Consider the following 15,144-nt stretch of genomic DNA (forward strand, 5'->3'; position numbering starts at 1 on the left):
CGTCAAGGTCAAAACTTCCTTCCCGAGAAACCTTGACAGTGACGTTCCTTTGCGTTCTGTGGCGTTGATAGCGTGTGTGAATGCCGCCATTTGAAATACAAAGTGGAATGTTTTGACGTGACATTCTGTTGCGTCAAGTATGAATCATCCTTAATGGAAGAAATATTCAAGTCGTTATGTGTCACAAAAACGAAGCAAAATAATAAAATAAAGACTAAGATGACAAGAAAGCACAAATTCCACTTTTATATATTGAGTGAGCGTTGCAAAATCGATTTGACTTCCGATGTTAACAGACGACGACACCGTCTCCGCCGTCAACATCAAAACTTTCATGTAGAGAAACCTTGACTGTCCTTCACTCCGTTGATAGCTTGTTCGAATGACGCCATTTGAAACATTTTGTGGGATGTTTCGGCGTTCCTTCCCGTTAAGTATTAGTCGACCTGACTAAAAATCGGAAACAAAGATTAGACTCAAAAGGCATCGTTTGGATGCACATCACCCGGGTCAGGTTGGCTACACTTGTCACGACGATAGTTCATGTTTGTACATCACAAAATATAAATGCAAGTTTTGGCGAGCGAAGATTGGAATAAGACTTAAAATAAAACTGCCAATAACGAGCTCATATGATTACTGTTAATTATTACCTCTGCTCAAACAACGTTATTTCTAGACTCAAACAATGTACATATACAGTTGTGTGCTTCACTAATAAGAACGAAAGACATTATTGCAGGTGTAACACATCGAGTTAAACTTGTTGCTGCGTACTTATGTTATGAGTTTTATACCCCTTGTATGATATTTCCCCTTTTAACTTTAATTATTAAAAATGTTCATGTAGATAACTTGAGACGAGCGCACCTTTCAGTTTCTCTACTCGTTTACGGTATATATTATGAGAGCAAGAGTTTCCAATAAAGTATTTGTAGTGCATAGATTTTTCAAATTCGAAATCGTATATATGAAATAGATAAAATTGCCAGGACAGTGCGAAATAATATCACATTTTTCCCTAAAAGGAATATAAGCATGCGAATTATCTTGTCTCGGTTCAGAGATTATTCCGTGCTGAGAAACAATTTTTAGTTTTGAATTAAATTTTGGTTGCGTATGGTTTCGTAAGTAATCACAATCGTACATAATTTTCCCCTTGATACACGTGGAAAAATCTGATTCGATGTTTACGCTGTCTTTCCTGAGTAAATATAACCAACACGAGTGACGAATACACACGCCTCAGGTTTTGCTGTTGAACCAATGTGAAAATTTCTATTTGTAACTTGTTCGTAATCAGTATTCCATTATGAGGTTATGTGTCGTGTTTGCTGTGCTGTTTTTCGTCGAAGCCGTCATCGGACAATTTGCAACCGTGCGAATGAAGAGTGTTGTTGTGAAAGATGACGAAGAAGACGATGATTTTGTAGCTACTGAAGAATGGCAAACAGTGAAAAAAGGTATCAAACTTTTATTTCTCTCTCGTAAGAATTATTAAAGTGACTGTATTTGATATCAGCCACAACTTGCAGAAAATATTCCGTTCAAAATACGAATCACACCGTTATGCTAAGATGTTGTCTTGTAAGAATTCACGCGACTAGGCAACAAACAATATAAGCGATACAAACAGAAAGATCCACGATAATGCATTTCAATTAGACCGCTTACTGCTCTCATGACAAGTGCTGAAGTTCGTATTTGAGTACTACTATGTGCAAATAAAGCTTCCCAGTATCTGAAGGCTCTCCTGCATGATGGGATTTACGAAACACGTTTGTGAGTGAATGAAAAATGAATGCTGATAATAATTTTCCTTGTAATAACTTTTGATGGATTGTGTGATATGCGTAACAAATGACATTTTTTTTGCTTCCTCATTGTAGCCTTTGTATATTAAAATTTTTAATATCTTCACACACAGCTGTATAATATTACAGTTTCAGGCCTATAGCATATTGAAGCCAGATATTTTTCCTCCCACCGATTCACAGAGGGAGCTATAAAATTCAGTGTATCGATTTCTTCTAAATATATTAGTTGCTAAATGAATTCACTCTGTATTGTGAGTACCTGTTTCACTTGTAATTTTAATTCCATTATACCGTATCTGTACAGATCAGTTTTGCATAATGAGGTGACAAATAGGTCACAATCGTATCCTATTTATGGGTGTATTTTAAACGGTCAAACCTATTGTAACAGAAGTTATCAGTGCAAAATACTTGCAACCTATTATTTTTTATGCCAAAATAATGTCCTATGCGTTGTGCAGACAGTTTTTTAAGCCTTGTAAAGAGATTTATATGACAGGGCCTATACTGTCCTATACTGTTGGATAGATTTTGTCAACAAGCAGTAAAATCTTTATATATAAATGATCAGCTATTCTTAAATATGGTTGTTTTAAAATCAAGCTTTAGTAGAAATCATACTGTTATAACTCTGTGGGTCTCTAAATTGAACGTGAGGTACTTTGTAACACTCGAGTGCACATTGTGGAAGGATTTCAGTGATTTCTGTAAATGTACTAACCCTCTATTACTAAACCCATGTAACAATACCAGAGAAGGAAAGTTGCTACTCACCATATAGCGGAGATACTGAGTCGCAGTAGGCACAAATAGTTTCAGCTCTCTGAGACTGCAGACATGTGTGCAAGTTACATTTGCGTGAGTGTGTGTGTGAGTGGTATGTGTGTCTACTGCTGACAAAGGCCTTAATGGCCGAAAGCTATGAGTGTATGAATCTTTTTATTGTGCCTATCGCGACTCAGCATCTCCGCTATATAGTGAGTAGCAACTTTCCTTCTCTGTTATTGTTACATTCCATCCTGGACTTTCCATTGTTTGATTTAAACCCACGTAATATTTACGAATACAGTTAATACCAATTCGCAGTTCTCAGCAATCTGGTATTGTCAGTATAGAGTATAAAACAGAACATTTTGTACATATTTTGTGTGTGAAACACCACTACAGGCCTTACAATTGTAATTAGCTAGTACATGAACTATAAATTAGGACTTTATTTGAATAATGTATCGAGTAGTAAAATTGACGATGATTTTGGAACAATGTAATATTTTCCCCTCTGTAGTGTTCTAGAGCAAAGGTGAATGCCAGGATGATTTCTTCGAGAGAGCATGGTAGAATTCTTTCACCATCTTTCCTAAATCTGAGCTAGTGCTCTGTGTTGAATGGCCTTTTTGTCAACGGTATGTAACACCTTAATCTTCCTTCATTTTTTTCATTAGCTGCAATTGGAAAAAAATGGGATTGTGTACAAGAGTATCATCTTCATTGGGGTAATTTTTATGTGTAATATGGACAAATGGAATAAAAGTTTTCAAAATTATCTGAGGATGAGCTCAGAGATTAGAAATAAGACTAATCATGGCCATAGTTGCATCGTATCTGCAAATAACATTGGCAAGGCTTGTTTTGCCTCTTCGGTATCTGTTGCATTACGCATACTGGAATAAATTAAGTTCTCTGCTGTGGCAGTTGTCAGAAAAGAAAATAGCCTCACAACTTCTCCATTTAAAATTTGACTCAAAAGATTTCTGATTGACATTAAACACAACATTGATCCAAGGACTGCTGCAGGATAACACCACTGGTAATGTAAATGGGAGGACTGTAAATGATCAGTCCCAGGTAGCAGACTTGTTTAATAATCATTTCTTAAATGTAGTAGGAAATATAGGGACAGACACTTCAAGAAGAAAAATCAAAAGAGTATACTGAACAAACATATCTTACATATGGCCATCTCACCCAATTCTCCTTCTGAAAGTAAGAAAATTATATATTCTCTCAAAAATAAAAGCTCATCTAGATTTGATGGGTTTTCCAACAAAGTACTAAAGACTTGGCCCCACATAATAAACAATGTTTTTTTCTAAAATATGTAATGCATCATTATCTTAGGGCATTTTTCCAGAGATGTTGAAATGTGCTAATGTTAAAGCAGTCTACAAAAAAAGGTGATAGGAGAGATCATCATTAACTACCAACCGGTTTCACTACTGACATCATTAGCCAAAACTTTGTGATGGTCATGTATTTTTGCCACTTGTGCAACGATAATATCCCCAGTAAACCATAGTTTGGATTGCAGAAGAGTTGCTCAACTAAGCATGCCAGTTACACACTACCTCACCAAATTTGATCTATGATCATGTATGTAATAATAATAATAATAATAATAATAATAATAAGAGAGTTACCTCATGAGTGTTTGTGAGAACAGTCATAGCAGCACAGAAAAGGACATGCGCACAAACTGAAAATGTGCCCCCAGACTAAAACGTTGCTGGAGTCCCATCTGCACAGAGCATCCATATGCATGTTAAGAGCATCAGCAATGTATTGGGCAAGTAGTAATGACAGGCACTAAGCATCGCTGGAAGTGGGGAAATGGGTGGAGGGTGCGGCTGCAGTGCAGTAACAGCAAAAAATCATAAAATAATAATGAACAAATTAACAAACAAATGCAAACCACATTACAATAAAAATGCAAGTATACATAGTTCAGGATGTATAAGATCAAAAACTGTGAGTGGAGTTATAAACAGAAAGGCTCGTAGTCACAAGTGCAGTACAATAAAACTAAAATTCAGAAAAGCACTAATAAAAGAAAAAAATTGACAGTAAATATAAAGCTAAAATGAAATAAAAAAATTTAAATGAAGTACAATAAAATACATATGGTGGAAAACAGAGGCCTTGGTCTTAAATAACAAGTTGAATTAAAAAGTCATTAACTCTTAAAAAATGGTAAAATACAATCATGGAAGACTTTATGAATATTTAACAATTTCAGTCTCTTCGAGACCATTGGGTCTCTTCCCTTTGGGAACATGATGTAAAACCATTAGGTTTCTAACGGTGAGTTGTTGTTGGCTACTGGATATGGGATGTTCAGCAAAGACAAATTACATTTAACATGCCCCTTTGAAATGATTAAGCAAATCCGTTGTGCTAAGAAACTACGCTATGTGATCGAAAGTATCCGGACACCTAGCTGAAAATGACTCACAAGTTTGTGGTGCTCTCCATCAGTAATGCTGAAATTAAATGTGGTGTTGGCTCACCCTAGCCTTGATGACAGCTTCCACTCTCACAAGCATACATTCAATCAGATACTGGAAGGTTTCTTGAGGAATGGCAACCCATTCTTCACGGAGTGCTACACTTAGGAAAGGTGTCAATGTCAGTCGGTGAGACCCGGCACGAAGTTGCCGTTTCAAAACATCCCAAAGTTGTTTTGTAGGATTCAGGAGTCTGTGCAGGCCAGTCCATTACAGGGGTGTCATTGTCATGTAACCATTCTGCCGCAAGCCATGCATCATGAATTGGTGCTCGATCATGTTGGAAGATGCACTCGCATTCCCGAATTGCTCTTCAACAGTGGGAAGCAAGAAGGTGCTTAATGCATCAGTGTAGCCTGTTCTGTGATAGTGCCATGCAAAACAACAAGGGGTGCAAGCCCCCTCCATGAAAAACACGACCACACCATAACATCATTGCCTCCGAATTTTACTGCTAGCACTACACACGCTGGCAGATAACTTTCACCGGGTATTCACCATACCCACACCCTGCCATCGGATCGCCACATTGTGTACCGTGATTCGTTACTCCACACAATGTTTTTCCACTGCTCAATCATCCAATGTTTACACTCCTTACACCAAATGAGGTGTCGTTTTGCATTTACTGGCGTGATGTGCGGCTTATGAGCAGCCGCTCGACCATGAAATCCAAGTTTTCTCACCTCCTGCCTAACTGTCATGTACTTACAGTGGATCCTGATGCTGTTTGGAATTTCTGTGTGTTGGTACGGATATATGTCTGCCTATTACACATTACGGCGCTCTTTAATTGTCGGCAGTCTCTGTCTGTCACCAGATGAGGTCGGCCTGTACTCTTTTGTGCTGTACGTGTCCCTGATGTGGAATCAAACGCTCCCTTCCCTACAGCCTAGGTATTCGTGGCAAACGTATCTGCTCCAGTGATGAATCCCTCAACAATTACACCAATAACCTGACCAGTGCTTTCCTCTCTCACAACTATCCTGCAGACCTTGTCCACAAACAGATCTCCTGAGCAATATATTCCTCCCCGTCCAACAACAATGTTCCTATCCCCAGACCACACAGAAGCATCCCCCTTGTCACCCAATATTATCCTGGCCTCGAATACATCAACAAATTACTCCACCAGGGATATGACTTTCTCAAGTCAACCCCTGAAATGAGATCATCCCTTGACAAAATTCTCCCCACACCACCCAGAGTTGCCTTTCATCGCCCCCCAAACCTCCGTAACATCCTTGTCAAATCCTACAATATTCCCAGACTACCTTCTCTACCCAGCGGTTCCTACCCCTGTAACCGACCCCGTTGCAAAACCTGCCCCATGCATCCCCCCCACAACCACCTACTCCAGCCCCGCTACTGGTAAAACATACACAATTCAAGGCAGGGCCACATGTGAAACAACACATGTCATTTATCAGCTGACATGCCTGCACTGCACAGCCTTTTACATCGGTATGACAACAACTAAACTGGCTGAGCGCATGAACGGACACAGACGAACTTTCCGCCTAGGAGATGTCCATTACCCAGTAGCAGAGCATGCTCTCCAGCATAATTCTAGGGACCTAGGAACCTGCTACACCATATGTGCCATTTGGTTTCTCCCACCCAACACCAGTCCCTCGGAACTGCGGAGATGGGAACTTGCACTCCAACACATCCTTTCATCCCGCCATCCCCCTGGACTGAACCTACGTTTAACAATCTCACTCCCATTTACTCTTCAGTCTTCTCCTCTTTCCCTTTCCTCTTTAGCCATTCACGCATCTTTTCATCCTACATAGTTGTGTTTATCTTTATACTATATACCTCTTTACTTCTGTATGCATCCTTTTTGGTTTGAAGCTGGCACAGTACTTACAGTAGAATATCTTTGGCTTCCCTCTGACAACCATGCCTCCATCCTTGCTACCCTCCCTGTTTTCATTTCCCTGTTGCTTCATAACCTGGGTTGTGAGTAACTGAATCCACTTTCCCTTCTTCCCTTTCTTTCCCCTCTCTCCTCCCTGATGAAGGAACAAAGTTCCAAAAGCTAGGAACATAAATTTTCTGTTCTGTTTTGTGTATCTATCGGCTGTACTGAGCTGAGGTAAGTACTGGCCAACCCCTCTATCTCTTTGTTAGTATTTTTTGAATTGTTTCACAAATATGACGAGGTAATGCCAGACAGTATTACCTTCAAACAGTGGGTCACAACTGACAGGGCAGAAATGATAACGCTGGTTAAATCTCTGGAAGAGTACTTAGAACCTTTATTTGATAACTTACATAAACTCAGAAGTCACCACTATGTTTCTAAAATCCAAAGTAAGTTTTTAAAGGACAAAAAAGCACAACTTCATGAAACTGAATGCATAAAGGTAGCTGATTTTGCATTTGTGATTCAGGATGCAATACAAGGGTAGCACTGGGTCAATGACCAGGCAACAGTGCATCCATGTATTCTCTACTTTAAAAATGAGAAAGATGAAGTTCTTCAGTTTGCATTCTAAGCGACTACTTGGAGCACAACACTTTGGCTGTACGTGTGTTTCAAAAGTGTGTAATAAATTACATAAAAGAAAATTTTCCCAAGGTTGAGAAGCGGATACACTTTTCAAATGGAAGTGGTAGTCAGTATAAGAACAATAATAATTCTTCAAATCTGTGTAACCACAAAGTAGACTTTGGGTTGGAGGCTGAATAGCACTTTTTTGCATCTTGCCATGGTAAAAATGCATGTGGTGGAGTAGGAGGTACAACAAAATGTGAAGTACCGTAACTAAAGCCAGCCTACAAAGACCAACCACAGACCAAATTCTCAAAGTACAGGACATGTATGTCTTTTTCAAGTAGAATATTTAAGGCATTACCTATTTTCCTATCAAGAAAGAAGAAGTAGTTCTGCATATGAAATTAACACTTCAAACCAGATTTGTAAACTGTATAGCAATAAAAACGACAAGGCATTTCCACAAATTCTTTATCATTGCAGAAAACTTAGTTTGATGCTGTGTAACATCAGAAACTGAAATTTACGAGGATCATTGTGTCAGTAAAATTACATCTCTGTCTTTAACGTTGAATGACTCAGTGGCATGTGTGTATGATGGACAGTGGTGGCTTGCAGAGGTTGAAAGAATGAGTTTGGAAAACAATGATGTTTTGTGCATTTTTACCACCCTGCTGGCCCAAAAACATCATTCAAGAAATCTACTAGTGACAAAGTTTGGATACCAATGAAAAATGTTTTAAGGAAACTTTCAGTGCTTGAACTTACCACAGCAACTGGGAGGTCGTATTCTGTACCACAGAAGCTGTCTTAACATTCACCACCAGGCTTAGGGACAGTCGCATCTTGAAGGATGTTAATTGAAAATATTTATTTTAAGTATGTCAAAAGAATATAAATGTTAATTTCAGCGATGTTTCCACTTTTTGTAAATAATTCAGTACCTTACTTCAATAATAACTAATTATATCCCGCCAATATCATACATGAATAGGCAACAGCCCAGATCAGTTGTAGACTAATGTGAATTATCTCCTCATTTTCAAAAATTCATATCTTTGTTCACAGTCAAGATATCAATGTTGAAATTTTTACAGTACGTTGCTATCATATAGGTGTACAAACTGACCAAAAACCATATTTTTATATTCAGTCCCACCTGAGATAGCTAATCCCAAACTTCCAAAAAAATGAAAATTTTCAAATTTCAAAAATTCATAAAAAATTAAGGAAACATTTGTAAGTTCTGTATGAGGCTAGTAGTGTATGATATATAACTATAGGAAAAAAGATAGTGTCTCATAAATCACTCCTTGTTTGTTATTTTTGGACCTAAAAAGTGGATTTTGGAAAATTTGGATACCAAACTTTGGAGGTCATTTTGACTGGTTATTTTTTAATTTAGGGTAGTTTGTGTAATAGACAGTGTTGTAGAGGACACTTTTCTAAAAGCGATCATGTCAATTGCAATGTTGTAACTTAACCCAGTGCGGAGATATTCATATTTTTGCTAATGTCTCTAAATTGAAACAGTCGCACATTTAAAAACAAAAATGGTCACTATTCAGTAAAGGTGAAAGGTAAATTTTTTTAAAAACTGTTTTGAACTTCTCTATTATAGGGTAACCACATATAAAAAAATTCAAATATTTAAAAATGGTCAAGCAACCAACTTAATTTTTATTGGACCACTTCATTTGGATTGACCCTTCTTTATTTTTTTTACAGTTTGTGAACTTGAAGTTTCAGTTTTAGCTACCTGATTTTGACATTATATGTAAGATTTTTGCAGGTGTGATTGATGTGCATCTTCTGCAGTTTTTGACACTTACCTTCATGGATGTTTACAAAAAGCTTGTTCTGCTGTTTGCATTTAGTGAGGAGAGAGAAAATCCAAAGAAGAGGAGTATGTTTCAACATAGATTAATTTTGTTATAGTGAAAACTTCATGGAGATCGTCATGAGACTGTGTAGTTTCATTAAAAGGGGTGCTGTGCATCATGAAGTCTCCTGTTAAAATTCTGAGAGCATTCGTTTAAAGAAGTCAGGCGGTGTATTATTTCCTTCCACATACAACTCATTAAATGACAACAATGGAAATAGTAGATAGATTGTCCAGAGGCTTGCAGGCAGTCCCTCATGCCATTTGTGACTGGAACAAAAAGAAAAGGAAAACTATAGCTGCTTTCAAAGCACCCTCCTCACACGTAGTAATGTGACTTGTAGAGTACAGACATAGTGCTAAACAAGAATTGTGGCCTTCATATCAGACATTTGTGAACAAATAACTACTATCAGAGAAATCAGAGTTTATCAGCTTGTTACAGAGATGATGATGATGATGATTTCAATGAAATTTGTATCCTATTAGAATCACTCATACAGCAGTAGGACGTAGGTAAAGTGTTAACTTGGTATGTGGAATAGTTTTTTATGTGTAAAGCTTTTTAACATAATCGCAATATTATGAAAAGGATAGATATAGTCGCCATATAGTGAGGATATTGAGTTGCAGATAGGTACAACAAAAAGACTTTCAAACAAGTAAGCTTTTGGCCAGAAAGGCCTTCTTCTGAATTAGATAAGACATACACATACACAAGTGTTCACAGCCCCCCCCCCCCCCCCCCCACACACACACACACGACCTCTGCCTGTGGCTGCCAAGGCCTGACTGTGATTAGCTGTGCTTGATGGGAGAAGCAGTCTGGGTGGTGGGGGTGAGGAGGAGGCTGGCTGGGGTGGGGAGGGAGAGGGATAGTGGGGTAAAGGTGGGGGACATTAAAGTGCAGTTTGTAGGAGCATACAGGGTCAAGATGGAGAGAGGAGAGAAGGTAGGGCAGCTAAGTGCAGTCAGGAGGCTAGACAGAGGGCAAGTGGGAGAGGGGGTGGGGGGCAGTAGAAAAGGAAAGAAATAAAGACTGTGGGGGTGTTGGTGGAATAGAGGGTTGTGTAGTGCTGGGGTGGGGAAAGGTAGGTGGGTGAAGGACAATGACTATGAAGATTGAGGCCAGGAGGGTTACGGGAATGTAGGATGTATTGCAGGGAGAGTTCCCACCAGCAATTCAAAAAATCTGGTATTGGTAGGATGGATCCAGAGGGCACAGACAGTGAAGCAGTCATTAAAAAGAAGAATGTTGTGTTGGGCATATGTTGAATAGCAGTCTATCCTTTTCATAATATAATATTATCATTATTCCACCCTGGATTTTCCATTTTTCTAAAGTAATCATTTTTTTTTATTTTTCAGACAATTGGTGTTTTTTTTTTTTTTTTAAGATGGGTAAATTCTTATACTGTGCTGTCACAAAATGTTTTATTTTGTTTGCTTAATCACCATCATCATCCAAAATAAGGAGCCTGCCCTTTCTTTCATTTTCAACAGTTGGGAAATGGGCAACTAATTCAAACAATGGAAAAATCCGGGATAGAACATAGCAATAAGAACAACAGTGTGGTTTCAGTTGCCTGAGACTGCAGTTGTGTGTGAGAGTTGCATCTCTCTCTCTCTCTCTCTCCCTCTCTCTCTCTCTCTCTCTCTCTCTCTCTCTCTCTCTCTCTCTCTCTCTGTGCATATGTGTGTGTGTGTGTGTGTGTGTGTGTGTGTGTGTGTGTGTGGCTATTGTTGACGAAGGCCCATGGCCGAAAGCTTTAATTGTGAGAGTCTTTTTGTTGTACCTATCTGCGACTCAGCATCTCTGCTATATGGTGTGTAGCAACTTTCCTTCACATAATATTGCATGTAATTCAAACATAGCCATACTTTTTTTGAAGGATGATTGGCAGTAGTAGGTCCCAAAAGTGGAACTCTATATGAGTAGCAGCAGCAGTAAAAACAACAGCAACAGTTGTTTTCATCCTTGACTTACTTTTACGAGATAATTGGACAAGGGGTATTGTGTTAAAAATTCATATTTTATAGGCACATCCTTCCAGATCTAGTTTGACGAGGATAGGCCAGTCATCTGCCATGGCCTTGTAGTGGGAACTATCCTATGCATAATATGATTTGGACAGTCAACAATTATAGGCATTCATTCACTCACACATCACATTTCTTGAATTCCATCATCCCTTTACTTTCCAGTGTTTCCTGAATTCTGTGAGTTGACTACATGCTTTTTATCAGTGTCCAGAGCAGCAAAGTTGTGGGAATGTCTTGGCTAAAGCTAGCAGACTTGCAGTTGTTTCTCTTTGAACCTGCTGCATGGGGTAGCCGCATGGTCTGAGGCGCCTTGTCACGGTTGGTGCGGCTACCCCCCAGTCGGAGGTTTGAGTCCTCCCTCGGGCATGGGTGTGTGTGTGTTGTCCTTAGTGTAAGTTATTTTAGGTTAGATTAAGTAGTGTGTAAGCCTAGAGACTGATGACATCGGCAGTTTTGTCCCATAGTCCTTACCACAAATTTCCAAATTTTTCTTTAAACCTCTTGCCGAATTTGGCAGGTTTGTGTGCAGTCCAGTCACCTACCACATTCCTAACCTTGGTGCTGCCAATTACAGCTGTTAAATGCTCTAATTCTGAAAATAACTCACTACCTGGCACATTTATATTTGTATTTCTAGTGAGAAGGCATTGTCCATTCTCAGATCATAAAATACATGCTGTGGTTCAATCATACCATGTATAAACCACATTTTTTGTTTGAAAGCATCATTTATGTATGTTATGATTGAGCCATGGTCTGTATTTTGTGATCTGGCGATTGCCAAAATTGGTCATTTCATTGTAACTGTGATTGTGCTGGATGGTAAGTCATTTTCAAAACAGTCACTCACTGTGTTCTTTGGCTCAACAGAAATGTCATCCTTTCCAAAATATTTAATTCTGCCTGTGGCAACATGAAAAACCACATAGTCTTCACACTGTCAACCATTTCTAGTCTGCAGCTTTGATTCTAACTGATTACTTTTAGAAAGACTGCAATACATTCTATGCATAGTTTTGTCACTGAGGATGACACTTGAGCCAATTATTTCATGCTGTAAGTCAAACAGCAATCATAGCAGTGGTGGAAGTGGGTGAATCTGAGCCAAAACACATCAAGTTGAATTCATTTCCTGGAATGCTTTAGATCAGTATTGTCTGGGTTCTATAAGTGATTTCTTATTTATCTTCACCTTGCAAGAGGTAAAACTGTTGAATACTATGAAAACTACAGGAGAAGAGACCTGGAGTATAAGTATGGGCCCACAAAATTTTCTCCACTTTATTTATATATATTTATGCACACTTACATTATTTTTTTTTAAATTAATGCCCTTCATCATAACAACCCAATTGCAGTAAAGTGTCCTACTCAAATTTCACTCAGCCTTATTATTTACAATATGGAACATTGAATATTTCAATGATTTTGCTTGATTAGAGACAGGAAATAGTAGAATTCCATTCTTCTTCTGTGACATACATCTAAATTTTTGTGCTTACTCCACAAGCCATCACAGGGTGTGTGTGGCAGCGGGTACTTGTACCACTGTTAGTCATTCCCTTTCCTGTTCTATTTACAAATGGAGCAGTGAGAAGCAATTGTCAGTACATTTCCATAAGAGCCCTGCAAGCAGCAGCAGACCACTAACACTATTCAAACATTACAAGAATGTTTTTCTTACCCAAATGCACTAACTTACATTTTTCAACATTGAGAGCAAGCTGCCACTCATTGCACCAAGTAGAAATTCTATCCAAGTCATCCTGTTTTCTCCTACAGTCCCCTGACGACAGCAGTTTCTCATACTCTACAATGTCATTGGCAAAGAGTTGCAAATTGCTGCTCACTCTAACTGTCAGGCAGTTTATATAAAGAGAGAATGGTCCTATTACACTTCCCTGGGGCCCTCCTGACAATACCTCTCTCTCTGAGGAACACTTGCTGTCCAGGACAACGTGCTCTATTACTTAACAACTTTTCGAGCCACTCACTTATCTGAGAACATATTCTGTATGCTGAGACCTTAATTGACAGTCTTGAGTGTGACACTGACAACTACTTTCTGGAAATTTGTTAATATGGACTCTATACCTGTTCCCATTCGTATATAGTTCACGAGATATCATTCGAGAAAAATGCAAGTTGAGTTTTACACAAACAATGCTTTCAGAATTAAATTTGTGAATAGAAATTTTTCTGTGTCAAAGAAGGCACAGATTATTATTATTATTATTATTATTATTAGATTCAAACTTAGGACATTCTCAAGAATTCTGCAGCAAACCAATTTTAATCTTTTACCCTTCTTATGGGAGTCCTCTGTACTTTTTTCCAGTCATTTAAGACTTTGCTGGGTGAGGTATTTATTGTAAACGTGAGCTAAGTAAAAAGTACTTCCTGTTAAACCAAATTGAGACCCTATCTGGGACCTGACAACTTATTTATTTTTTTAACCCTCTTAGTGATTGTCCATTTTCTAGCCTGTGGCAAGATCTAACATGTGATGGTGGAAATTGCGTGCATTGTGAATTGATTTTCTTTAGAGTGCGATTAATGGTCACTTTAAACTTTGCCCATAATTCCTCTACATCCATCATATTGAAACTAAGTGATGTTCTTTCATTGCCTAAGTAGGATCCTAACAACTGTTTACTTGCTCTTTCCAGCATAAAAACTCTCCTTGCTTTCATGACAGATATATCAACTTTCTTAACCGTCATGGTCATGATGGCATTGTGTTTGCTAATCCCTGGCGTTCTATGGATCGGAGCATGGAATCTCAGATCCCTTAATCGGGCAGGTAGGTTAGAAAATTTAAAAAGGGAAATGGATATGTTAAAGTTAGATACAGTGGAAATTAGTGAAGCTCGGTGGCAGGAAGAAGCTGACTTTTGGTCAGGTGAATACAAGGTTATAAACACAAAATCAAATAGGGGTAATGCAGGAGTAGGTTTAATATTGTATAAAAAATAGGAGTGCAAGTAAGCTACTATGAACAGCGTAGTGAACACATTATTGTTGCCAAGATAGACACGAAGCCCAAGCATACCGCAGTAGTACAAGTTTGTGTGCCAACTAGCTCCGCAGATGACGAAGAGATTGAAGAAATGTATCGTAAGATAAAAGAAATCATTCAGATAGTGTGGGGAGATGAAAATTTAATAGTCATGGGGGGTCTGGAATTCGATAATAGGAAATGGGAGAGAAGGAAAAGTAGTAGGTGAATGTGGAATGGGGGTAAGGAATGACAGAGGAAGCCACCTGGTAGAATTTTGCACAGAGCATAACTTAATCATAGCTAACACTTGGTTCAAGAATCATGAAAGAAGGTTGTATATGTGGAAGAGGCCTGGAGACACTGGAAGATTTCAGATAGCTTATATAATGGTAAGACAGAGATTTATGAACCAGGTTTTAAATTGTGAGACATTTCCAGGGGTAGATGTGGACTCTGACCACAATTTATTGGTTATGAACTGTAGACTAAAACTGAAGAAACTGCAAAAAGGTAGGAATTTAAGGAGATGGGACCTGGATAAACTGAAAGAACCAGAAGTTGTACAGAGTTTCAGAGATAGCATTAGGAAACAATTGACAAGAATGGGGGAAAGAAAT

The 15,144-nt window shown here is 38.5% G+C and overlaps 1 protein-coding gene across 1 annotated transcript in view; it reads left to right on the plus strand.

The window, feature by feature from the left end:
- The first annotated feature begins 537 nt into the window (after positions 1-537).
- The window catches only part of LOC126474182 (nucleotide exchange factor SIL1), a 113,024-nt gene continuing 98,417 nt past the window's right edge, over positions 538-15,144 (plus strand). The window contains exon 1 of the mRNA XM_050101644.1: positions 538-1,463. Within this exon, the coding sequence (XP_049957601.1) occupies positions 1,313-1,463 (151 nt within the window). The 5' untranslated portion in view covers positions 538-1,312. The remainder of the gene's footprint in view (positions 1,464-15,144) is intronic.

The sequence above is a fragment of the Schistocerca serialis genome, chromosome 4, assembly GCF_023864345.2.
Source record: "Schistocerca serialis cubense isolate TAMUIC-IGC-003099 chromosome 4, iqSchSeri2.2, whole genome shotgun sequence".
Classification (NCBI taxonomy): domain Eukaryota; kingdom Metazoa; phylum Arthropoda; class Insecta; order Orthoptera; family Acrididae; genus Schistocerca; species Schistocerca serialis.